This window comes from Acromyrmex echinatior, chromosome 1 (assembly GCF_024713525.1).
Source record: "Acromyrmex echinatior isolate Ae372 chromosome 1, ASM2471352v2, whole genome shotgun sequence".
Lineage (NCBI taxonomy): Eukaryota > Metazoa > Arthropoda > Insecta > Hymenoptera > Formicidae > Acromyrmex > Acromyrmex echinatior.
This window is the reverse complement of record NC_141852.1, coordinates 6,285,353-6,311,280: the sequence shown is the minus strand read 5'-3', so window position 1 is coordinate 6,311,280 and position 25,928 is coordinate 6,285,353. Positions and strand designations below refer to the sequence as shown.

The 25,928-nt window shown below is 38.3% G+C and overlaps 1 protein-coding gene across 18 annotated transcripts in view; it reads left to right on the top strand.

The window, feature by feature from the left end:
- heph (polypyrimidine tract-binding protein 1 heph) overlaps nucleotides 1–21,702 on the top strand; it is a 532,621-nt gene extending 510,919 nt beyond the window's left edge. For 16 of the 18 annotated variants that reach the window (XM_087409801.1, XM_087409779.1, XM_087409827.1 and 13 more), the window contains 7 exons: nucleotides 575–794; nucleotides 3,206–3,420; nucleotides 6,439–6,472; nucleotides 8,056–8,148; nucleotides 8,913–9,129; nucleotides 9,206–9,347; nucleotides 10,040–21,702. In XM_087409801.1, the coding sequence (XP_087265927.1) occupies nucleotides 575–794; nucleotides 3,206–3,420; nucleotides 6,439–6,472; nucleotides 8,056–8,148; nucleotides 8,913–9,129; nucleotides 9,206–9,347; nucleotides 10,040–10,108 (990 nt within the window). In that variant the 3' untranslated portion in view covers nucleotides 10,109–21,702. The remainder of the gene's footprint in view (nucleotides 1–574; nucleotides 795–3,205; nucleotides 3,421–6,438; nucleotides 6,473–8,055; nucleotides 8,149–8,912; nucleotides 9,130–9,205; nucleotides 9,348–10,039) is intronic. The other 2 variants (XM_087409787.1, XM_087409782.1) reach the window with 2 other exon arrangements.
- The last annotated feature ends 4,226 nt before the right edge of the window (nucleotides 21,703–25,928 follow it).

Genomic DNA, 25,928 nt, shown 5'->3' with positions numbered 1-25,928 from the left:
TATTTAACGAAATTTTTAAATATTTTAACAAAATCGTTCTTTTTATGTACTTCTCGTGAATCTCGTCGTTAAGGTAGAATCGGTTTTCTGGATTTCTTTAAATTTGTTCGGCGTTCACACCTTCTTTTGATCTCTCAAAACTTTTTCGCTTATAAAGCTAACTTCTCTTTTTGGTCTTGATTTGTTGCAATGTGTGTTTCACGAGACTTTTATCTTTGAAACTAATAGAAAAATTTTGCTCCGATATAGTATGATATCCAATAGAACAATTCTTTTCTAAAAAAATTTAATATTTTTTTAATCAAAATTTTATGTGTGTAATTGATATTCTATTATAACTTTATAAAAATGACATAATAGATAATTATAAATATCTCAATTTTATTGAAGTTTTAAATGTATTAAGCTAACGGAAAGTTATTTATAAAGCGACTGGATTTTTTAAAATACAAAAGAATTGACTGATGTTTGAGTCGTAATTGTATTATTCTGTATTCTGTCACCGTGTGTTCTGAGCTTAAACATACTCCTATCTCTTCTCAAATCACAAAGAATTCTACAATTTCTTGTGCAGTCGCTCGACGGGCAGAACGTCTACAACTCTTGCTGCACGCTGCGCATCGACTACAGCAAGATGCAAAATCTGAACGTTAAATACAATAACGACAAGTCCCGGGATTACACTAACCCGAATCTTCCGACCGGTGACGCCAGTCTGGATGCGGCATCGCTCGCTCTTGGCGGCGAATTGCTGCTGATGGGTGCCGGTTCTCAACCGCGTGCCAGAATACCCGGTGAGTATTGTCAAATTCATACCTGATTTTCGATTTCAATCACATTTGCCTTACAAATGAATCGCTTTTAATTATTTATGAGGATAAGTAAGCGTCCCGTAAAGACCGTGACAACATTTGAGCTAGAAACACATACAAAAATATAAGACAATAAGACATTAAGCAGTAAGCGAATCAGCTAATCACAATGAAGAATGTAAAATTCTCTACTGTGATTGGTCGATTAATTTTATAAAAAATATGTGTCCTTATTTTTGTTTAAAAAACAACATAAAAACTCATCAAAGTCGAAAAGGGATACTTCCATGGGTTATCTTGTGAGTTTATTTGAAATGAAAATTCTAAATATTAAATGTTGAGACTACAATAGTTTTTGATAGTTAGAATAAGAGCTTTATGCCTAAATTCTAAACAAAATTATAAGATTCGTAACATATTCTCGTAAGATTTATAAAAACTTTGAAGTGTTTGTACCTTTATACGATATTTTTACAGCTTTTTACTAGCCATAAAATTTACAAGAAATCGTAAATTTCTTCCTTCTTGAAATTATCTCAAGAATTTATCCTTAATTGTTGTTATGGAACAAAAAATGCGCGATCTGAGTGTTTCATTATATTTTATTTTCTAGTAGAGACATTAATATAATATTTATATTTGTTATTCAGCAACGCACAACCTACGTACTAAGAAAATTTAATTTAATGATAATTTAATGAAAGATAAAGAAATTATTATAAAATAACTCATTTTTTTAATTCATATATTTTTCTATTTTTTTTATCTATACAGAAACTTGAATCAATAAAAAAACAATAAAAAGTTAATTTGATTATAACATTATACATTTATTCTGCATACTATCAATCATTTTATTCTCATTAATGCACAAAATTACCAACTTTGAAAATATTACTGGGTATGTTCAAGTTTATATCATAAAAATTGCTTAATAAAATATTTATTTAATTCGATAATTTATCTAACCGTAAAAATCTATTATATCTACAATATAAATACCAATTATGTAGACAAAATAAAGTCGCCATTTTTTTGTTCGTTACTGTATATGTATATACATTATATATATATATATATATATATATATATATATATATATAAAAGTTATATACATATGTATAATGTATTAGGTGTTGGAATTAATTCGTAGCGTTTTACAAGTGATGGGAAGTACTTTCATTAATGTATTTTTTAATGCTCATGTGAAATAAATAACATTCTTTCATTAAAAAACGCTACGAATTAATTCCAACACCTAATATTATACAATGTGGAACAGACCACGTGCGATATGTGATCGATAAACGCATTAATCGTGGACAATTTTGTGCAGTAATGCTCAATAATAATTAAATATAGTTATATAGTTCGCATTCAAAATTGTTTTGCAAAATTCATCGTTATTAAACGCTAGCGAAATTCGACCAAAGCAATTCTGAATATTCCACGAAACGTATAAACGATGAATTACATTACTCTTATACGATTTCGTGTAATAATAACCTGATAATAGTTGAATACGTATTCAGTAACTCGTGACAGGCGAGCTTTACGGGATTCATTGTCGTTAAAACGTCTATTCCGAATGAATTTGAGACGTTTTTGTATTTTTATTTAGCTAACGTAAAAGCTCGCGGAGCTTTGTGAAAGATATAATTGAAGGGTTGATCGGGCAATTAACGGCGTTACGTTTATCGGAATTAATTACGTTAGTAGTGATACCGATTTTACGTCACTCGAACGTCGGGCTGAATTATTATTATTATCTCACGACGGTAGAAGCAATTTGCTGGCGTTTCAAACTACATTCTGTCCGCTATGTGCACCAGTCGGACGTTATTATTTCCTCGGGTAAATTAATTAATTAGTATAAAGTACTCGGCGGACGATCCGGCTCGCCGAATCGTCTGGATTTTTGCGTTTGTATCGCGGCGACAACGGCTAGTTTAAATTACACGCTCGGCCCGGCGCTTGTTTGGGTTAAATTAATTTCACGGCGTTGTTGTTGGTATTTAATCTGTAACAATGTAATCCACTTTTGCGTCCTATCTCATTGCGCAAACAGTCCGTTGATGACTGAGGATTGAGGCGATCTCGTGACGGTCGGTCGGTCTCCGAAAATCACGATGAAGAAACGCGATTAATTACATGACGAGGAGGTCGTGATGAGAAGCATCGACGGACATGACCGTTCGATGAATCGCGAGATATCGTAATTAGAAACGCGGCATTTTACGCTCGGATTTTATGAGGGATTTTACGATTCCAGAAATTCTGGAGACAGGATCGCGCTCGGTCTTTCGTCTATCGTGACTATACTTTCTTTTCTTTCTAATTTTTTTCAATTGCAATATCGACAATGATAATAATGTCGTCTGAACTTCCTGAAGTAGAGTCCATTGCAGGGGCACCGGGTGTGCTGCCCACGCCCTTTGCGATGCACGGTCTCGCTTCGCCCTTGGCCGGACCTTACAACGGCGTACCTCCAGCCGGCGGACTTGCCGGTCTCGGCGGATTCCCTCTTGGCGCGGCTGGTCTAGGTGTCCGGGTCCAAGGAAGCGCGCAAGCATCGGCCGTACTGCTCGTCAGCAATCTCAACGAGGAGGTAAGTATTTCGAGACCTCGAGTTCCATCCTGACTCCATTCTCCTCGATTCGTTGTTCTCCAAAAACGAGAGGTCGTATAAAACTCTGGCGTCGTATACACGAAGAAAATTCGAGAAAGTCTGAAAAAATTGGAAAGTTTATACCTTTATTCGCGACTGCAATTAAAGATCTTCTGGCAAATTATCGTAATTATCTAGAGATATTCCCCGTTTTCTACGTCCGGAAATTTTCTTCGTGTATCACCTTCCTATCAACCAGAATTGCATTGAATGCAGAGGAGATGGAAGATTCCGTTTCCATTGAGTCGTGTTCGTTTAACTCTTTGTTTCGATTTGCTAAGACGATTTTGTATTATAAAAATCTGCGCTTTATTCATGTAAAATCTTGAAATTGTCGGGACCAATCGCGTCTTGGCTTGGATGGGTTCTCTTCAGTTGGAAGAGAATCAGTTCCGACTAAAAGCGTGCGAGATAGTGAATACAGTGTAGATTTCTAGATACAACAATGCACTGAGGGAAAAATATTTGGAATTTGTGATTATAATTACATGGTCAAATACTTATGGTTAATTTTACCGTTATTACTGCTATAACATTAGTAACAATAACATGTTACAAGGTTTTTGTTTTTTAACATTTAAATGGTGATTTCTATGTATGTTTAGTTGCTGAAAAAGAATATAAGATTAAGAAAAGTTCCAACATATGTATGTATTCTGAGAAATCAAATACTTTATTTAAAAAAAACTTAATAAACTAACATTTAAAACAGTCTAAACTTTTCCTTTTATCTTATAGAATAAAACATAAAAATTATCATTTAAATGTGATTTCAGATAAATAGAAACTCTTGTAAATTAACCCTTGTAATTCTTAATTTTAAATATTGTTACAATAAATTTTACTATCTTAATATATGATTTACAGTTGTACATAAATAATAAAAGGAACTTTATATCATTGTATTTATTTTTATGTATTTTAAAAAACATAGTTATATTATATTTATTACACGAATATATTTGCGTTAATATATAAGAAATTTGGACTGAAGTTTTTAAAATTTGAGAGGTGGTGAAACTTTTTTTGGAAAGGATATTCTTTTTTAATGTAAAAAGCTCTATATAAGAAATACTTATTACTTCTTGAGAAACAAACAGTTGATCAAAATTTGTTGTGTCATATTTACTTTTATTTGAAAAAATAATTGGTCTTAAAAATGACTATGAATTCTAGTTAAATTATGTGTCTAGTTAAATTAATTGTAATTACCATACATTTCTCTCAGCGTACATATATTTAACGAGACGAAGTGTTAAATGATGCACGCACACGACAACGGGGGTGTTGCGCGAGCCGTTCGAGTAAATCTCGAGCACTGAGAGAAGTAGGCCGCCATCACGTACGAATAAGTGTGTTGTATGCGAATAATATATCTGTTGTATGCATCTGTCGTCTCTATGCAGTGTGTATGCGTGTGTATGGGCGCGTGTATGTGTATTAAAGCCTCTGGTCCGCCGTATCTTTGTCACGAGAACATTATCGTCTTGCCCGGTGCGACACACGCACACATACGCGCAACCGCCTCTTCTCTATCTTCTCTGTACCATCTCACTTTTCCCTTTCTATTCTCTTCTCGTTCCCATCTCTCGGGCTCTCGTACTCCTTGTTATATACCCCTAAGAGACCGCACGCTATTTCTCTCAGTGTGTGCGACACGCGGGACCAACCAGCCCAGGCAATCCTCCATCCGGTATATACGCACGTGCATACACGTATAATTACACGGCCTAACGAGCGAGTTACAACGTAGTGCTACGTAGGCGAACCCCGCAATTTCTCGACTTTCCGGCTCGATCTTTCCACCGGGCTGAGTTTCGCCTGATTTCGCCAACTGCGAACTTCAAGACAGGAGATTGCAAGCTCTTTGCAAGCTCGACAATACGTTCGAAATCGATCATTAATGTGTCTACGAGAACTTGTAATCTGTATTTACATTTGTTACCGAGATGGAAAATTACTACAAACATTACGAAATTGTACAAATACTTTTTTGTAAATATGTAGGACAAATTTAGAACAAAAATTTGAACGACAAAGATGTTAAATTGTTTTAGAATTAAGAGAAAAATGCTTGATTTTTTTTGGTCTTTTTTTATTTATTTGAGATTATGGAACGACTCTCCAAGATCCTCCAGTCGAGTAGGTGGAAAAATCGAGCCGCGATGCGTATGTGCCCTGTTTCGTCACGAAACCTTTGATTCTGTTCCCTATTTGCCCCCATCATTTTCGAAACACATACAAATCACTCCAACGTGTCACCATCCTGCGCCCTAATTAATTCGTAGCGTCGTCGATTAAACGACGTTACTTCTTGCAAGGCGACATTTATCACGATTTACCTTCTCATACTTTGGTTTACAATATTCCGTGAATGAATATTATATTTTAATATCTAGTTTGAACAATTCTACGCTTTGTTACGGGCATTTATACATGCCCCAAGCTATCAGCTCCTGTATACGAACTTAGATGTTAACGTTCGATGACAAAAACGACGAACATTATCGCGTAAGAAGCTTCAACGGGATGATAAATGTCGCCTCGACAAGAAACTGTGTGTCGACGTCACACTTCGCAGCTGCAACTTGTCACTACTGTACTATAACTGTATGTACTACTATCGTTGTGTCGCGCACAAGCCTCGCAGTCTCTCTCAGACGACTCTTGACCGTCTTCAATTTTTGCAAAAGAAAAAAAAAAAGACAAAGGCCACGCGTTTCTATCGAAATTTCTTGAAAAATTAATCATATGGATAATCACATATATCTGTATGCACCCTATAAGAAAATGTTTTTTTTTCTTCTTGTCCTAACAATTTTGCACGTAGCATTTCTTTTCCGTAGCTATGTGCGCGAAACTTGAAAAACGCGATTCTTGTGCGCACATCAACACTATACATTTAAATCCTATTATACTCGCTGACTACTGACTGGACTCTGTCTGTTCTCTGTGTAGATGGTCACGCCTGACGCTCTCTTTACCCTGTTTGGTACGTCTCCACATTTATATTATTAATTATATTACATTATTAATTATTATATTTACACCCTCGCGCTCTCACATCTACGTAACACATTACACGGAAATCCACGGACGCGCGATACGCGACACATACGTCCTGGAGACATTTCGCTGTACGCGCGAATTTAATTGAAATGGAAAAAAAGAAAAGTGATAGAAAATGGCAGACGAAGACGTTCGTCCGAACATTTTATTTTTTTCATTCGGTCACGTAGTCATATTCTTCGCGATAGAGACGAACAAGACAAACGTGTTACACGCACAAAAACGGAACATGCCAACGTAGAATCTCTTTCGTACGATTGTCACGTCCGAGGTTTACGTTTCATACTGAAAAATAGTAAAAGAAAGAAAAGATCTCTTCCTTCTTCCTCGATTTTATTTTTATTTCACTTTATTTTTTTTTTTGTTTTGTTTTATTCGTATGATTTTTTTTTCACTCTCTTTTTTTCTTTTCGGCAACTCACAAAACTCGAGCATCGTCATTCTTTCCCTCTCGTCATGTTTTACCCTCCGTGAGACATCCGCCATAACATAACTCTGATTAACGTTTTAATCCGTACTCTTTCGATATTTTCGTGATTTCAACTTATTTTATTACTACAAGCTACTCCATTCGCAAAATCATGATCACCCGTCATACCGTCATCACCATCGTCATGCCGCCATATCGGCACCGAACACGTTCTCTTCACAGATCTCTATTTCCAAGCATCTCTTTATACAGATTATTTCATTCATATTTTATTAATATCAGTTCCACACAACCTTTAATATTACGTAAGCTTTCGCTTATTTTACGTAATTCCATAGGAAACTCACTATTAACGAGGCGTAGCGACTCGGCTGCGGTCATGTTTCTCCTTTCCGTGAGCGATTGTTATGCAGATTTTTCCCGGATAATTGTAGACGAACGTACAACAGTCACGTACTGCGTTACAGAGCGCGTTTTAAAAAATTATTAAAAATTTTCTGTCCGTCCCGTAGACATCCATTTTTCGACTTTTAGCCAGCAAAAATTTCATTCGCTTCGCTCGGCAGCTACGTAATATCGAAAAATGTAAAATTTAAATGAATTAAACTTCGTGGAAACACATATAATAAATTGTTGCTGTTTCGTTGATTTTTAATGCGTTTTATTTTAACAAAAATTTACTGGATTATGAAGATTAATAATTGCAAATTATTTATTTACAACTTCTAGCTTTTCTAGTTTTGTTAGCAAATTATTATTAAAAAGTAGAATATTACATAAAAATGATGCGCATTCTGAAATATAAAAGTATCAAGGAGATACTATTAATATGAATAATTACAATTTTTTATTTTGTAAACCGTGTAACTTTGTACTTTGAAAATAAAGCTTCTAGCCGAATCGCTCGCCTCTTGCATGTCCCGATTCTTAGATCCGATCGTACCCCGATTTCGATCGACTGAAATATTGTCCCATTCATCTTCGATAACCCTCAAAGCAGCCTCTCTAAAAAGAATACGCGGTTTGTCGCCACCACCAGAGTTTACTAAAGAGAAATTTGCGTATTGTGCATATAGGCGTTTACGGGGATGTACAGCGTGTGAAGATCCTCTACAACAAGAAAGACTCGGCACTAATACAGATGGCCGAACCTCATCAGGCGCTTTTAGGTGAGTGGACATTTTTTTAGCTATGTGCAACGATAACTCGAAATTGCATTTTGTAAATAATCCATTTGTTTAACCCTCGACTACGGCAGTTACATTGTACATTGAAAAAAATTTCTGGTTGAAAATAAGGAAGATTCTATCAATCATATCATATATCAATCAGAATTCTAACTATCTCAACTAGAATTATAATGGATTCAACCAGAAAATTCTGATTTGTCCATTTTTAACCAAAATTCCAATTTAAAATGCAACTAAACTCTTTTCAGTGTACAATCTATACAATTAGTACTATGAAACTCTAAATTGTTGGTAAAAACATCTTTGAAAGAGGAGAGAGAGAAGAGAAATTTCATTTATCAATAACCGTAAAACCTATGGCACATGATGCATTTTTTCCTGCTGGATTGTTTTCATTTTGATAAATTATTAGAGTTGCACCATACACAAAATTTCTAATTTACTGACATGCAAGCAATTTGGTAAGAAAAGATATATCGTGTGCCGTAGGCATATTATATTAAAAGAGAGATTCACAAAGCATTTTGTACTTGAAACAAGACGTTTTAAAATTTAGATACAGTTTTTATAGCTGTAATTTAGAATCTTTTCATAAAAAAAAATTATATATATATATACGGCCCACTTTTTTATTGTGGGAAATCAGAAGACACGGTTTCTTATTCCACAGCTATATACTGTAATTATGTTAAGATCCGAACACATATCAATAGTTATTTAACATTGTTTAATCTATATGACAGCGCTAACCCATATGGACAAGTTAAGAGTGTTTGGAAAGCAAATCAAAGTAATGCTCAGCAAACACCAAACGGTTCAATTGCCAAAAGAAGGTCAGCCAGACGCGGGCCTCACGAAAGATTACACCAACAGTACTCTTCATCGATTCAAGAAACCTGGCTCGAAAAATTATCAGAACATCTATCCGCCGAGCTCGACCCTGCATTTATCAAACATTCCGTGAGTAATCCAACAACAATACATATTTCGCGCTGCTTCTCTTGGTGGTTTAACGACATTCAATTTGCTCTTTCAGGGCTACGGTAGCGGAGGAAGAAATCAAGGATGCTTTCACCAAGAACGGCTTCACCGTGAAAGCTTTTAAGTTCTTCCCGAAGGACAGGAAGATGGCTCTCATACAAATGCCTAACATGGATGATGCCGTGGCTGCGTTGATTGTAAGTCATCATTGTTGTCATTAATAGCCCAAGTCGAACTGTGATCAGACGAAAAGCTTATGCAGATCTTGATTTGCTCCTTAATTTCATTATAGCTGTAATTTTTATGAAAAAAGATTATAAGTTTCTTGCCTAACTTTCATTTTGGAGGAGCTCTGTTTTTAAAATTCATTTATACAATTTTATTATTATTATTTAAAAATTTTTCTATCCTCCCTTTAACATACATACCGTAATTTGTCTGTCTCTTTAGGATTAAATTCATGTTTTCGGTATTTTATTTTTACAGAATAGAATATTTTTCTTCTTTAAATTTCTAGTGTTATATTTATAGAGTTGTTTCGAGAATCAAAATCGGATTTTTTGCTCAACAAACAAATATTAAGCTATTCAGCACACCACTGATTATAAGTAGCTTTTGTAATTAATTCATTACTTTTACGAGAAACAATAATCCTGATGTTCTGTAACTAAAAATAAAATTTCTCAGGGCATCGAGTTTATAAAAAATATACATATCGGTACATTCTCCTCACAGCATGCCTCCGTATATATCGCAAGTATTTTTAAAGAAAAAGAAAGTAGAACGAAAATATTTTAACTTTACTTGAAATCTAATTTAAAGTCAAATCCGTGAAATGTAAAGTTTAGTTGTTCGACTATAAAATCGATTCGTTCTTCCTCTTTCACAGAAAATGCACAACTATCAGCTTAGCGAGTCCAACCATCTCAGAGTGTCGTTCTCCAAGAGCAACATCTAACAAGAATCGCCACCGCACGAGCAGCAATGGTACCAGCCATACGCCCTAGTTCCCCTTTGGTCACCCGCTTCGGTCTACGACTGATGGTCACGTAGTTGGATCCACTCAGGTGCTCGTCCGTTCCTGCGAGAGTCGCTACGCTGTTGCTGGCTACAGCAACCAATGCAGGACTGCGTCGTACTCGGACTTTGAAGCAGCACAAGCGGACAGGAGCTACCTCGTCCGAGCGAGCTTAGGATGTTCTCGAGGCCTTGCCCTTGTTGTTGGGACGTCTATATGGCACGCACTTATTTTCGCATCCGGTTGATTTTGACGATTTGAGGGGTGTTACTAGGGTGTTTTGAGATGTACCAGGGCTGCAAGCGCTCAAATTAAACGATGAAGAGGCAAATTCGCGACGGCCTTCTCGAAGGTAGTTTCCGGTGCTGGCTTTCGAGCGTATTAACGCGACAGTTTCATAATTTTAGAAATATGTGAGGAATTTAGAAACAGACAAGGATCGCGGAAAAGGAAAGGAGGAGAGAGAGAGAGAGAGAGAGAGAGAGAAAGAGAATAACGTGATTATTCTTATGAAAGCCAGGACCGTCGCAGGAAGAGAGAAACATAAAGAGAGAAAGTGAGAAAGAGAGAGAGATATGCAAAATAAAACAAAGAGCTTAGCAGCCGGGCATACATAGAGAAAGCATGTGTAAAAGAGGGAAGAGAGATTAGGATTAGACGGGAGCGAGGAAACAGCACAGTGGCGAACAGTCCTCGACTCTTGTACAGAGTTAATGCTTAGGGAAGATAAGATATATTATTATACATGTAAAATTCATGATCGCGCGGCCCAAACCGCTACAGTGATTACGGTTAAGAATTTTTCAAAGTTACGTGGACACAAGGGCGACCATCTCGCGATAAGCGCGCGCGACGGCGTCCGTATATCACAGTTCGGAAGTAGGTCTCCGTCGTCAACGTGCTCGTTCGATGAGCGGACTCGAGAAGAAATGCCAAGTGGAAACAAATGGACCGCGAGGTATCTCAAGACGATCGTCGTACGTTCACGCGTGACGCGACGGCCGACTATCGTGAATCAGCAGCGTTTACCACGAGACAATCTTCATTCTTCTGACGACCAAACACACATGCGACCGAGCGTACTTCTTCGTGGCTTCCGTTCCGTTTCGAGGGCGAGACATACGATCGACGAGGCTGACCGATCGAGTACGACGGGAACGACGTGTTTTAATTGACCGGGTATCTAAATAAGAAAATGGCCAATGTCACGGGACCTTTTGCATGCTTTCACGAAGTACTACTACTACTTCGCCGACGAACCGATCGCCCTCGTTGATTTTACATCGCAAGATTGGCAGCGGCCAAAATTGGAGAGGAGAGTTGAAAGTGGCGGAGCGCCGAATCGGCCTTCAAAATTCTTCCCATATCCGTTACTTATCGCGATTGGTTGATCCGTTCGTAAGGCGGAAGCGAAGCAATTATCAAAGTCGTTCGTTGCGTGCTGAGAGCAATTCTAATTGGAGTATGCTACTCCGAACGTATCTGGCCCGCTCGACCTATGTTTTATGTTTCTTCGCGGGGCGTATTTCTCCCGAAGGTACCTGCAGTATTCTCGACTATCCGGCGAAGTCGAACGCTTCTTAGGGGAAGATCGAGCGGTGCCTGAACGTTCAATGACCGAGGCGAGTTCTCCGCTCCGCAGACCCACGCGACGCGTTTGCGCGCGTCGTTATACGGTCGTCACAGATGGCATTTTTATAATTTGTACGTTTCAGTTTGGAAATAAGTATTATAACGCACCCGCACACGTATCCGCGTCTTTATGAGACCGTACAATTATGCAGTTATACGTACACGGACAAAACACACACATTCATGCACGCGCCGCGCGCGAAAATAAATATTTCGACCGCCCTCTGATTTATACACACACACACACACACGTACACATACACACATACATACAGACGCATAGATACAACTGAATGCGCGCAGATTTCTTAGTTAGAATAGATGCTTAGGCATGTGTTAGGATCTTAATCGTATAGTAAGCGACTAGATAAGTAATTGACTAGGAGAGGAAGGAGTGAACCGTTGAACATATCGCTAATTAAAAAGTTTGCAACGTACGGGGCGCGCGCGGAAAGTTGGTACCGATCGTAGCGAATCAACGAGTGCACTCAGGATACCTCGAGGATGGTTCGCATCGATGGACAGTATTCGAAGAAGAGAGAGGTACTATCATGTCTCTGTGCCAACAATAGATCCATCGTTTGACGAGCTTTGATCCACCCCATCGAGAGAGTTCCTGATATCAAAGCATTCCTTCAGTAGTCGGCGATTGTGAGGATTCCCCGTAAATACAAGCGAATATCTCGAGGAAGCATCGCACATATATAGATTGGTATTCGAGGAGGCGAATCATCGTTCGAAACGATTCATTTGTAACGTTGAGACAAAGCGTTGAAGAGAAAAGCAAAGTAATACGCTAGAATCGTATTTACGGGGATTTAGTAGAATTGTGCAAGATCGATTGGGGTGGTCGCGTCGAGATGTCTGAGGTGTCCTCGTCGAGAAGCGCGAAACGGAATTTAGATCGGACGTCGCGAAGTTGAGAACAATTGATCTTATTTCTATTATGAATGAGAATCCTGAAGTCCTTAAACGTAACGTGCCGCGCGCGCGCCGGCAAAGCCCACGGGTTTCTGTCTAATCGACGTTCTGTTGGAGTCAATTAAATTTTACTGATATAACATAACTGATCGTAGAGAGAAGTAGGAAAAGGATTAGTGTTGGAAGGAGACTGTTATGCAAAGGCGTAACTGAACGAGCGAGAGGGAGGGAGAGAAAGAGAGAGAGTAATTGCGTGAGTGCGAGAGAAAGAGAGAAACGGAGCGAAAGAGTTGTATTCACGTTGAATGTATTGTCGCGCGACTTTGACGGATATTGAATTATATAAAAGGGTAGGAAGAGGAGTTTCTCCAAGCCGAGAACCGCGCAGCGACCTACAAGGCAGGGGGAATGACGAAACTGTGAAAAAAAAAATAAAATAAAGCGAATGCCGGCTCGGGCATGATGTGCTGTTTGTGCCAAAGTAGGCTAGCCGATAAAACTCTAGAACGGGATCTCTTGGTGAGCAGTGCGAATGGGATATCCCTGTTCGATCGCGTGGACGCCGATCCCCGGGGGTTCTCCTCGTATGATCGTAAACGTTTCCGCCGGGACCCCCTTCGATCGGCGGTCTCGCCTTGATCGAGTACCGACCAATCAGCTAGTTGTTTAGAGACGTAGCGAGTAGCCGGCATGAGCGAAGGGGCCAGTCTTTGCATCTATGATCTGTGTCTTTCGGACCTCTGATACTACGTTATTTACTTGGACTGCATTTATACATTCTTAACCGGACACACGTTCCGTTGCACTGCAACGTCTGTCAACACGAGAGATATTCACGACACTTACACGCGCATATACACATGCAATACATATTAAGCAATACACAAAAATACACCTCCGCAATCGCCCACGAATGTACATACAGATTCCAGCGCGCGATCCAGTTTTTATTTTATCGACTATAGTAGTCCCCTTATTGTTTTAGGTGGCTCGCTTAATTCTCTGTGTATTGATCTAGAAATTCAAGAAGCGCTTCTCTTACACTACCTACTTTGTCTGTCTCATTCGGATCGTCTTTTTCGTGCGATACCTTTAAAGTATCTTATAGCAGCCCGCGCGCTGACGTTTACACGTTCGTATCTCCTCGATTCTTATCGCATATCGCGGAACATAGCGTGAGAGTACCACAAGGAGGGAGGAAAAAAAAAGAGGGAGAAACTGTGCGGGAGAGCTTTCGTACAATCCTTACTTCCGGCACGAATATCGTCTAAGCGTACCTGAACAGCTCGCACAGAGAGTTACTCGATTTTCCGAGCTAATATATATATATATATTATATATTTCGATTTATACATACATACATATATATACACAAACACGCGTGTATCCTTTTCGCGAATTGCCAACGTCGAGCACCCACCGTTCACGCCAGGTCGCTAATTACATTTTATTACTTGCCGGCCGTTTCTTAGCACATTCCTGTCGACGCGTACAACACGCATCCGTACACACCAATCCACACGGAACATACGATACACGTGACGATCCACGTAAGCGCACGCATCCAGCGTTTTGTTTCTGTCTTTATTTTTTTTTCTCTCTCTCGTTTTTTCGAATTTCTTGTCATAGAGCGTCGTAAACCCGAACGTTACTTTTTCTTTCTTTCCTTTTTTTCTTTCATCATTCACGCCACTCTAATGGTGACAATCAGCTCTTCTCGCAGAAGGAGAAGTTCAGCGCAAGATTCCTCCGAAGCGTTATCGCCAAAAGTAACTCGTTTCGACGAGCGGCGCGAGCCGTTCTTTCCAATGGACTTATTATTAGTAGAAAAACGTACCGGAAAACGGGGCAGCTATATACAGAACTATAGATATCTACAGGGTGCCCGACGTTAAATCGCACATCTATTCGGTTTATTCTGTCGCCGTTACGACACACGTTAGATCGGCCTTCCTCCTTTCCGTTCGGACGGTCCTGGTGCGCAAAAATGAAAAGAAGAAAAAAAAAGTGATGAGGAAGAAGAGGCACCCTGTAGACGGATAGATTGATTATATCACTAGCTGGGTTGAGGGGGGCCGAGGTGAGGGTTGGAGTAGCCAGCACTCGCTACATGGTGTCGTAGATTATTCAGACTCCGAAATTTCCCCAGACTCGTCGCGCGAGGAATCAGCCGGTGACAGTTCAACGAGGGTTCACTTTCATCCCTCCCGCGATGTAAACATTTTCGCATATCCAACAGAATCTCCGGTAAAGAATGATACTGCGAATGAACGCGACGAAAACCTTCGTGAAAGACACAATGCATGGATAACAATCAAAGAAGAAATGATTTCTATCGAATGAGGATATTCAGAATAAAATGAGCATTAGGACTCAGTCACAGTGACTGCATTCTGTAGAAAAAAAAAACAGCTTTACAACTGTTGTAAGATTCTTTAATATGATTGATTTATACATTTAGATCCAGTAAGAGGAACTAAGAGCAAAGTCAATCATATTAATGAATTTTACAACGGTTGCAAAGCTGCTTTTTCTGCTGTACTTTTTCTGCTTGTAATCAATGAAAAGCATAGACAATAGGAACAAGAAATAATATACAGGTAATAGATTTTAACCTATCAGAAACCGTGTAATATCAATGCACAGCAATTTCTGGTAGATTGAAATCTATTGTTTTCTTTATTCCCTGTTTCTGTTGCCTGCGTTTTTCATTGTGTCTGAGTTCTTAACATTTTCATTATCCTGACGCGAATGTCTGTTTTCTGTCAAGCAAAATTTTGCATATTGAAGATCGCTCGGTTCATTGAGGTCGAAAAAGAGTCGTGAAGACACGATAGAAATCGGCAGCGCGGCGACGTCGGTGAGACATCGCACTCGGACCAAGGAAATTCGGGGTCTGGTAGAGAGCCACGTTAATAGAAGCTTAGCCTACACACAGAGGGTATTCACTAATCCATTTATGTACGCGAAATATACAAACAGACATACACACGCTCCAGACGCGAGTCGTGCACACACAGACCCAAACACACATACATTCACGGACTTATATCTATTATATATTTGATATATCGCATTGTAACAGGTGTGTCCTGTAAAATGCGGCTACAATCCGGATAATCTATATTTTATTAATAAGGGATAACTATATATAGGGTTACTAACGTGTTACGGATTATCACATAAATTAGAGAGAAGATTAATCTATATAAATATATATATATAAATATATATTATATAATGCGCGGCGGAAACTCAAGTACATAGAACCGGCAAAAACGGAGGAGGACACGTGACACACGCACATATACACGCAACGTACATACATACGCAACGTTAACGTGATTGGAGGTGTGAGGTATAAAAAAAATATATGTATATGATGAGTTTTAAATGACTATATCTGTGCTATCTTAGGTATATCGTTGAGAAAATTATCAGGAATATGATCTGCTTGCCTAATCGGGGCCTTAGGCGTCGTTCAAATCAAGAAAGGAACGGATCTAAAACGTGACACGCGCGTGCCGTCGATGCAACAAGCCGACGGCATCCCCGTTTTCTCGCGTCAAATTCTTTTCCCGTGTTTCAAAGTTAGGGTACATCGCGACTCGCGAGTAACCCCTTCTTCTAGTATTGGGAGAATGATTTAAATGTTACGTGGTAACAGGCGGCCAGCAGTAAGAAAATACTTTGATGACACCCATATAGTACGAACTAAGGGACATCTTAAAGACATCTAGAGGACGATCATTCTAAGGATGTTCTCAGGATGTCCCTTGGATGTGTGCTGTGTGGGCAAATATGCGCGAACATACATAACACGCACAAACACACATATTACACTTTCACTTACATGGAGAAACTCAGCTCGAAAAATTATAATAAGTATACATTAGTTTATCGCGAGAGGGGAGAAGCATTTAAAAGACACACAGGGTCTCCAAAGTGCGGACAGTAACAAAAGTCTTCGGGATAGAGCGTCGATAATCCTTAAACAGAAAATCCAGTACCGATCAATTTAATATTGAAAAGTAGTGATTAATTATTTATTTCGAGTATTAAAAGCACTGAACACAATATTTTTAATACTCAAAATAAGTAGTCAATCACTACTTTCCAGTTTTAAATTTTTATAAAGGAGATCGTACCGACGGGTGTTTTACATAAAGGATTAGGAGGATCGAGATAACGATCTGTTCAAATGTCGACATGCTGTAACATTAAAATAACCACAATTGGATGACACAATCTGAATAACAAAGGAAGGAACTTCCTTGTAAAGATCATACTTTACTTTTGTATCAAACCGCCAACAGTTCGTATCTCCCTTGCTTGAATAAGGCTGCTGTCCTTAGATTCGGCTCTTCTAAATTGGCACGTTGGTTATTATCTCGATCCTTCGGGCGCGGATGGGCGAAGGGAATCCGAATGCGAGGTTTCTTTTTCTGCGTGCATAACGTCTCGACGTCGCGCAGGTCGCTGGGACACGCGGATTATTCGTTGGTGTGCCTGTTGACTGAGTGATTTCGCGATTTTTTTGCCTGCTCTTGCTTTCACGAGAGTCACGCCAATTTAGATCTCGAGGACGAGACGGTGGGACCGCGGATGAACGAGCTATCAATCAACTTCTGTCAATCATCATCTTACCTTTGTTTGCGTTGAAAGGAACGGTTCGACCGCGTTCTTAGGTCTCGAATTCTCGATGGGATTTCTTATTTTAAAGGGGGAAATAGCGAAGAGAGGCCTCGATGAGATGGAGCCGCTATCAAATATTTCAAATCGTACCGAGACTGTATCGCTATCGCTATTGCCACGTCGATATAAGGTATACCGTAAGAGAAAAGGAACGAACATAGAGACAAACGTACAATTCAATGGAGCCTAATTTTCGAGGTGATAAAGAGAGAGAAATAGTGAGACGGAGAGATCGTTCAGAGCCTCTCGTGACGAGACGACACCTTTGTAGTCGGAAATGTATAGGATATCCGTTTGTTTTTTTTCTCGATTAGCGCGCGTACAAAGGACGGCTGAATTTTAAAAATACTGAAGAAAAAAAAACACTGTACGTTGTAAGCCAGTGAGAATTGTAGAAATTAACTAAGCAGTAGTCGTTAAGACGATGAGAAGCGTTGCTTAAGGGAAAAAAAAAAGAGAAGATGGAAGAGAAGCGCGATCCTGTAACGAAGAACTGTTAGCGTAAAAAGAAAAAAAAGAAACGTTAGTAGCGTCTTAGAGTCGTGTAGTAGCTCCTTTCTAATTAAGCCTCCAGATTTAAGTAATGTGTATAGTTAAATGACAATCACTCGACTTTCTGTATCGACAATTGACGAAGGGAATCTCGGAAAAGCCGTGATAAGCTGCCTACGCACCGAACCCCTTTCTTCTTCGTGTTCCCTTTTTCTCGGTCCCCCCTCATCCCTATCTCCTGTTCCGCAACGAGACTTTCTCATGTTCCAATCATGGATTTTCCTTTTTCGAGAGATTTTCACCGAGCTGGCGGACAACTCGGCGCGATTTCGCAAGATAGAATTGTAAATAAAAGAAGATATGAACATGAAGATACGTTGATTCGTCTCCGGCTCGCGTCGTTATCATGACTTATTTATCCGAAAGTGTCTATAGATTTGTGATCAGATCGATGTTTTTCCCGCAAAATGATTATAATTGTTGGAAGAACGGTTTATGTCTTCGAAATATTTATATCGTGGCCGATAAAATATACTTTTAATAGATTGCCTTTTAACGATATTTTAGCTACATTGTTGAGTTTTTTTATTAGTTGGCACATAAATGATGAGAAATCTTACAAAAGTCGTTTGTGCACGGATTGAATATTAAAAAGGAATATTTCGTTCGATAAATTTATGAAACTTAAAATGTAACGTCTCGAACGTTTCTCATCCTTTTTCGCGTTCGAGAATTTTGTGAAAAATCTCAGGTTGTACATATACTACTTCTTTGACGTCGCTCCAAGCCTTTCCGAGCAATCTTGCCAGCTATTTTTCGCCTGTTTGCAAAAACTTCCAAGCCTATCGTGACAAGTGTCAACTCTGCCTTTTAGCTCTCGAACTTTCCAAATTCCGTGCCCAGGAAGATCCTTGGTTTTCTGCGTGTACCTTCCTTCTTTCCCTCGTCTCACAGTCGTCGTTTGCCGATCCGATCAACAGCTGATGACAATTCCGCGCGTAGAGCGGTGGTTTCGATCCGATAAAAAAAAGGTAGAAAAAGGAGATTCATCCTTTGAAAGATATTTATTCTCTATTGTCACGGAAATAATATTTGCAAAGCGCAAGCATGGTTGATAAAATCTAGAATCGTGCGGGATCGCGTCATCAGGAGCTCGATCGTCGGCAAGGCGCTCTCTAAAAGCTGGTAAATCTTTAAAAAAAAAAAAGATATATATGTGAGAGAGAAAACCAATCATGGGCCAGGAATTGCGTTGCAAGTCACAATCAGCTCGTCTCCGGCAAAACAGACAATTTTCTTTCGACGAGAACCATTGTCAGAGCGGGCGTTTTACGGTTAAGCTCTTTCTTAGTAAGTTCGATTAGGGATTAGTCTTATCGATAGGAAGGCGGAGATCACGAGAGTGATCTTGTATTTTTTTTTTTTTTTTTTTTTTTCCCATTCGTTGCGCCCTGCACCGCGGTGCGAATCGCGATGGAAGCGCGCGGCAGGAGAAAAGAAGAAAGTAAGAGAAACAAAAATTCAGGGAACAGTTGTGACGTGGGAGAAAAGAGAAGGAGTAAAAGGGAAGAGATTTTCCGGATCGTCGAGATGATCGGCGAGACGCGATCTTTCTATTGTCGGTCAGCATTTACGCGAGAGACGCGCGCACATCCACACGTTCGCATTTCATACATCACTTATGCATGGTGTTTAATATACATATATATTAAACACGAAAGATATATACTTTTTGACACGCGTGAAACACATACGATTGACGATCTTCCACGTGCCTTTTTTTGGCGCGAACACGCTCACACGAAAAACCAAACACATGTATAGCGTACGCCGACGCGATATTGTTAACATTATCGCATACAATCTTTTTATAGCTCGACTCTTGGACCCCAGCCCCCTTTTACGAAAGTATTTTTCTCTCGATTTTCCGTCTCGACAGATCTGGAGGCGCTTTTACCGTTCGATCTCAAAAAGATCGATCGTCGTTGGCGCATCGTTTTATTCCATTGGCTGTATACCGTTCCATATTTTGTACCATAAATTAATTTTTTCCTTTTTCTTAATTTAAATTTCGTCCTTCACATCATCCGCTTGTGAATGAGATTCTTTTCTCATTCTTACTTGTATTCATAATTTCTTCTCACGATTCGCAAATCGCGCGCATAAGTAATTTGTTTCAGCCCGAAGGAGGCGATAGACTAACATAACTTTTATGTGAATTAGAGATAACGTTTTGCGAATCTTACCGCGAGAAAAATAGTTCCTTTACGTTATGCGTGCTCGTTCGTGAAATTATCTCAGGAAATACTTAAGGGAATGTGTACATATCACAAGTGCGAGAAGTTCGATTGTACAATTATATATCTTCCAGGTCTGTCCGCGTTTTAGCATCTTACGAGTATTCCCGTTCTATCACTTTGACATTATCGGTATTATCATCGTTCACTACTTCTTCCCGCTAAAGCTATCGTATTTTTTTTTTGTTTGCGTTTTACCCCTGCGCTTCTTATCTTTTACTTTTAATTTTATTTTTATACTTTTTAATTGTCGTCGGTTGCTATTATTATCGCCACTGCGATCCTTACTGTTATTAGCTCTAATTAATATTAATTATCTACTCTTATTATATATAATTATCTTATTCTTATGTTTAATAAATTCTCCTTCCTTTTTTTTATCTTAGCATTAACGACGCGCTTGATTTACGTGCCGAGAGAGAGAGAGAAAGAGAGAGACTGCTCTTCTCGCAAGAAACGCACTTCTTATCTCTTAATGTATTCTTATCGTTATCATCTTAATTTTAATCCTGTGGACTATCGCTTTTTGATAATAGTACTACATGTTTACTCTATCTATCACTATTTACTCTTATCTATCATTACTACTACTCTACTCTTATTACTCCACTACTTCTTACTATCACTACTCTCACTATCGTTAATCACTCTACTACTCTACTCTTTCTGCTTCATCTTTTCTCCCTTTAGCAGAAAATTATAACGATCCGCATTACTAGGATTAATTTAACTGTGACATCGATAACTGTCAATATTAAAAAAAGGAACATGCCTTATCTTCTTACAATACGTGAATTTAATGACAATGCAGATCGTTATCATTCTCTTCGTTCAACATCTATAACTGTACTATCGTTTCTATCTCTATCTCTACCTCTCTCTCTCTCTCTCTCTCTCTCTCTCTCTCTCTCTCTCTCTCTCTCTCTTCATCATCTATATTACTACTCTCTATCTCTCTTAATCTTTCTCACATACTCTCTCTCTCTATACATATATTATTATTATATATACATATAAATTGTATGTGCTTTATACTATACTTCTATTCTTATCATTACTATATTACTCTACTATTGTATTACTCTACTATACTATGAGTGCTACTGTTGCCGCTCCGACCAATGTTTGCTCTTATTGTAACCGTCAATGCGTTTACGGCTCGTAAGTAACTGTATGTCCTTTGCCTGTTTTTTATTTTATCCTATTTTTAACGAAACAACGACTTTTAATCAAAATTTCCACCTATCCCTTTCCTCTTTTCCCTCCCCTGCATCTACTTGGTGTTGCGAATCTCTATACCGATTTTTTCTTTGTATCACTACTCTCCCGACACATTTATTTCTTCCACTGACCCCTTCCTTCCTTTTCTCTGATATCACCGAGTGTCGAAGCGAGAATAAAAAGACTTCGCGAGCGAGCGGGACGAAAGTACATATACATATAATTAATCTTCGATTTGTCAAGAAAACGATTGAAACAAGAAAAAAAATAAACCTACCCGTTTTTTTGTGTTTTTTTCTGTATGTCTCCGGCCGCCTAATCACCCTTTTCCCTTAATCATCTTCCATTTCGTGCGATCCTCGGGGGCGACCTAAAGAGCTTCGTGCGATCTTACTTATTCCGAACAGGAATATATAATTTATTTTTTATTATATTAAAGGATACATATATATATATATATATATATATATATACTTGTATATGTATAAAAAATATATAATATATGTATGTATTTATATATCATATATATGTATATATATATACATATGTATATATATATACATACAAACGTACGGATGAATCTCACCTTACGTCGCTCTTTACGCGCGATCCTTAGACTTTCCGCTCATGATCCACTCTATTTTATCTTTTTTTACTTCTGCCTTTTTTTAGTCAAGAGAAATCACGTTGATGTGGATCAAAACAGAGTGAATCGTAAATTGCATGCGCGACGATCCACATGCACGCGACTCTTACGATTCATATATAGGAAGAAAGGGTGATTGAACTTGTTATTTCGTATCTTTCAACGCGTCTGGAAACTCTGCATCGCCAGGAAAACACGGGAAGAGCGCATAATTAACAGACTAATCACAATTGTTCGATTTTTTGATGATTTGCAATCCTACATCGAAATAGATACGAAGTAAAGGAATTTTTATATTGAACTACAGGGTGGGCCATCTATTGGTACGTTTTTGAATTTCGTCGTATGGCAACACCGAACGAGCTACAGACCCGAAATTTTGACAGTTTATTAGTCATACCGTCCGCGGCACGAAACAACATGTTTTCTCTTGAAGAGCGTTTTGAAATTTTAAAAACTTATTTTCAAAGTCAGTGCTGTGTCGCCGAAACTGTACGAATTTTGAAAAGAAATATGGGTCGTGATAGAGCACCCACCGAAGGAGCTATACGCAAATTGGTGAGGAAAGTTCGTGAGAAAGGGATGTTAGTGGATGACATTATATTACGACTGTTTTGAGTGAAATTGGCGCCGAGGTAGTCCAAAATGTCATTAATAATTGGGGTGACCGAATGGCATACTGTAAGGCCAGTAGAGGGAGCCACATGAACGAAATCGTTTTTCATTCTTGACGCGGATACTTTTAGCTTCACAACAAAAAAAAAATTAATAAAAAATATCAATGTATGCTCATTTGATCGCATTTTTAAAAACGTACCAATAGATGACCCACCCTGTATTTCCCCAGATTATTTGAGACGAAGATTGAAAACATCGAAATCGTCATATATTTAAATTTGTCGATCACTTTTGAATAATTTGAATAATTAAGGGCTTGTACTTTCCATTTATGAAAATACAAAGTCTCGCTTGAGAATTACGGTTCTTATAGTTATGCGCTTTTATTAAGAAATTGCCCATGAATTGTGTTGGAATGGGCAGAAAATTTTCGACGCGTCCGAAGATCAAGCAACGAAGTTCCGCCGTTCGGGAGTGAGGGAGAACGATTTTCTTGCGCACAAGCTCGCCCAAAACAATCATTAGGAATTGTGCCTAGATGTTTAAAACACTGTATTCTATGGGATCAACGTCATTACCTTTTTAGAATCGAAAAAGAGTGCGCGAAGTGAAGTGACGAGAAGGTAGGAGAGAGAGAGAGAGAGAGAGAGAGAAAGAGAGAAAGAGAAAATGAGATAAGATGTGCAGAGAGGCAAGAGGCATCTAATGTGGTGTTAGAGAAGAGAAGAGAATAACGGATCGAGTCACGATCCACAGAGTAATTTATATATGCGTTGGCAATGTCTTCGTCGCGACACGTCGATCGACCGAGTCGAGATTGCGAGCACGATCGGAAGCCGTGCGATTATTTTGCTCCGGTGGCACTGAATTTTTGCCAACAAATGTGTATATAAATATATACAAAAAAAATATATATATATATACACATACACACATACACTTCCGATATACGTCAGAGATCACTCCCGACGTCCATCCAGATCCTTCGGAACGAGTGTCAATGTGTCGGAGCAAATAGACTTATATTAAATTACGCACTAGATATGAGAACAACATTAGAAAGGAGCAAAACAGTTGGTCAGATGCTTTCTTTGTTTAATTGTACAATGTGTGACAAAGAGAGTAACAGACCACGCATATCTCTACCCTTCATATGTTGTCTTCAGTTACAACCTAATACGTAATTTATTATATAAGTCTATGATTGGAGCGCGAATCGCTCTTTACCCTTAACATGAAAATGGAAGAGATTAAAATCCTAATTAACGATTATCAATTAAAATATCGGTTTGAACGAGAATCGTTATCGGGCAGAGGTCGAATTGAATGAATGTTAAAATTCTTGCAAACAAAGAGATTGTTCAACGCGTTGTTGAGAAATACTCGATGTAAATACTTGTATTTTTATTGAACAAAATGCATATATCTCGGGGGAAGACAATATTTTGCAAAGTTTGTTGGAGCACACATTCTTTGGGAAACCGCTGCACGAGCTATCGAATGGACGTCGCGTTTATCTCTGACGAGCTTGACCACTATCGTACTAACGTTTTTGTATTGTCAACAAGTTGCATAACTATGTCTAGTGGCACTCTATATAATTTCGTATTCTATATATCATATTCTACTTGTACCTCTAGCGTTCCGTATATCTATGTAGCTCTACATCTGTCTGTATACTATATATATACATGCTATATATACATACACACTCTTATCTCAATGTATATATATGTACTATACCCTATCCTTTTCTACCATTTCACGATTCAATAATGCGCTCTTTTTTCCCCTCTACGTAACTTACGAGGGAGATACCTCACACGTTGCTGTGATACTTGTAATCGCGATATCTTTATTCTACAGCAATAATATCTATACTAGAGCTTTAACTTTCAATGGGATCCTGTTTGATGATCTTTCCATTTTCTTTTTTGTTTAAAATCGATCGACACTTTCTTTCTTTGGGGACATGATTGTAATTAATTATAGAAGGATCTTTTTAAGAGGGATTTAATTTTATATTAATTTTTCAGATCTCTGTTTCGATTTCTCTTTTTTCCCTCCCGATGACTTTTCTTCCAGCTCGAACTGATCGTCGAACTATCGCTATGCTACTGCCTGTCGTCGTCTTCCCCTTCGCCATCTACTTCGAACGGCCTACTATTACTACTACTATTACTACTGCTCTACCACTGTTACTATATAATTCTACTATTACCGCTATTACTGGAAACTTTGATCTTTTCGGCACGTGGACACTCGCTGAGACGATTACTATGTCGTTATTGGCTCGATAATAGTGTCGCTATGCATGAGAATAGATATAATGATGATAATGATCAAACTGTCTTGTTAATTTTCTTAGTATACACGATGATTTTTCGATACTTTATACACGTGTCTGATTTAATTTTTAACACTTTTATAAGTATACAAGAATTGCTAAGTGATTCTTACATATACTTTAATTTTATTTTTAAATATACTTTATATACTTTATTTTTAGAAGAGGTATTTGTAAAGTTGTGTATAAAAGGGAAAGAATAGAGATCATTAAGAAAGAATGATTTTACTGAAGTGAATCTAAAAAGTTAGATAAATACAGATCTGAAAATCATTTTGTTAAATTATCAAAATAATTATGTAGCTCTTTAATTGCTAGAATGTCAAAACTTTTTGCAACATTGCTCATCACGCTCGAGTTTCTTATATAATTATTTTGATGGTCCAACAAATTATTTTCATATTTGTATTTATCTAAATTTTTAGATACTTCAGAAAAATCGTTCTTTCCGTTTATCTAGTCAAGTGTTCTTAGTATTTCAAAGAAGAGAAACGTGCAGTATTCGAATAATTCAATCGTGTGTTCTAAAGATTAAACAAATAGTTCATAACGTAACAAGTATGACAAGTATGACAGTGGTTCGATATTTTATTATATTAGTAGATATTCTTTTTTAATATTTTATAAAATATCTCTAAAATCGATGCAGAACGTATAACAACGTCGAATCAAGAACGACATGTGACCGGTGTCGCTACAGTTTCCGATCTCCGAAATCTTTCTCCTGCATGATGCTGTTCTCTGTGCATCATTGTGTGCTACACGAGACACACGTTCGCAGACACACCACGACACCTTCACGAGCAGCAAGATACACCTAAAACGCAACTCACGTATACGTTTCCAAAGTCCGGCGCAACACTTCCGGTTCACCATTTAAATCTCCCCGAC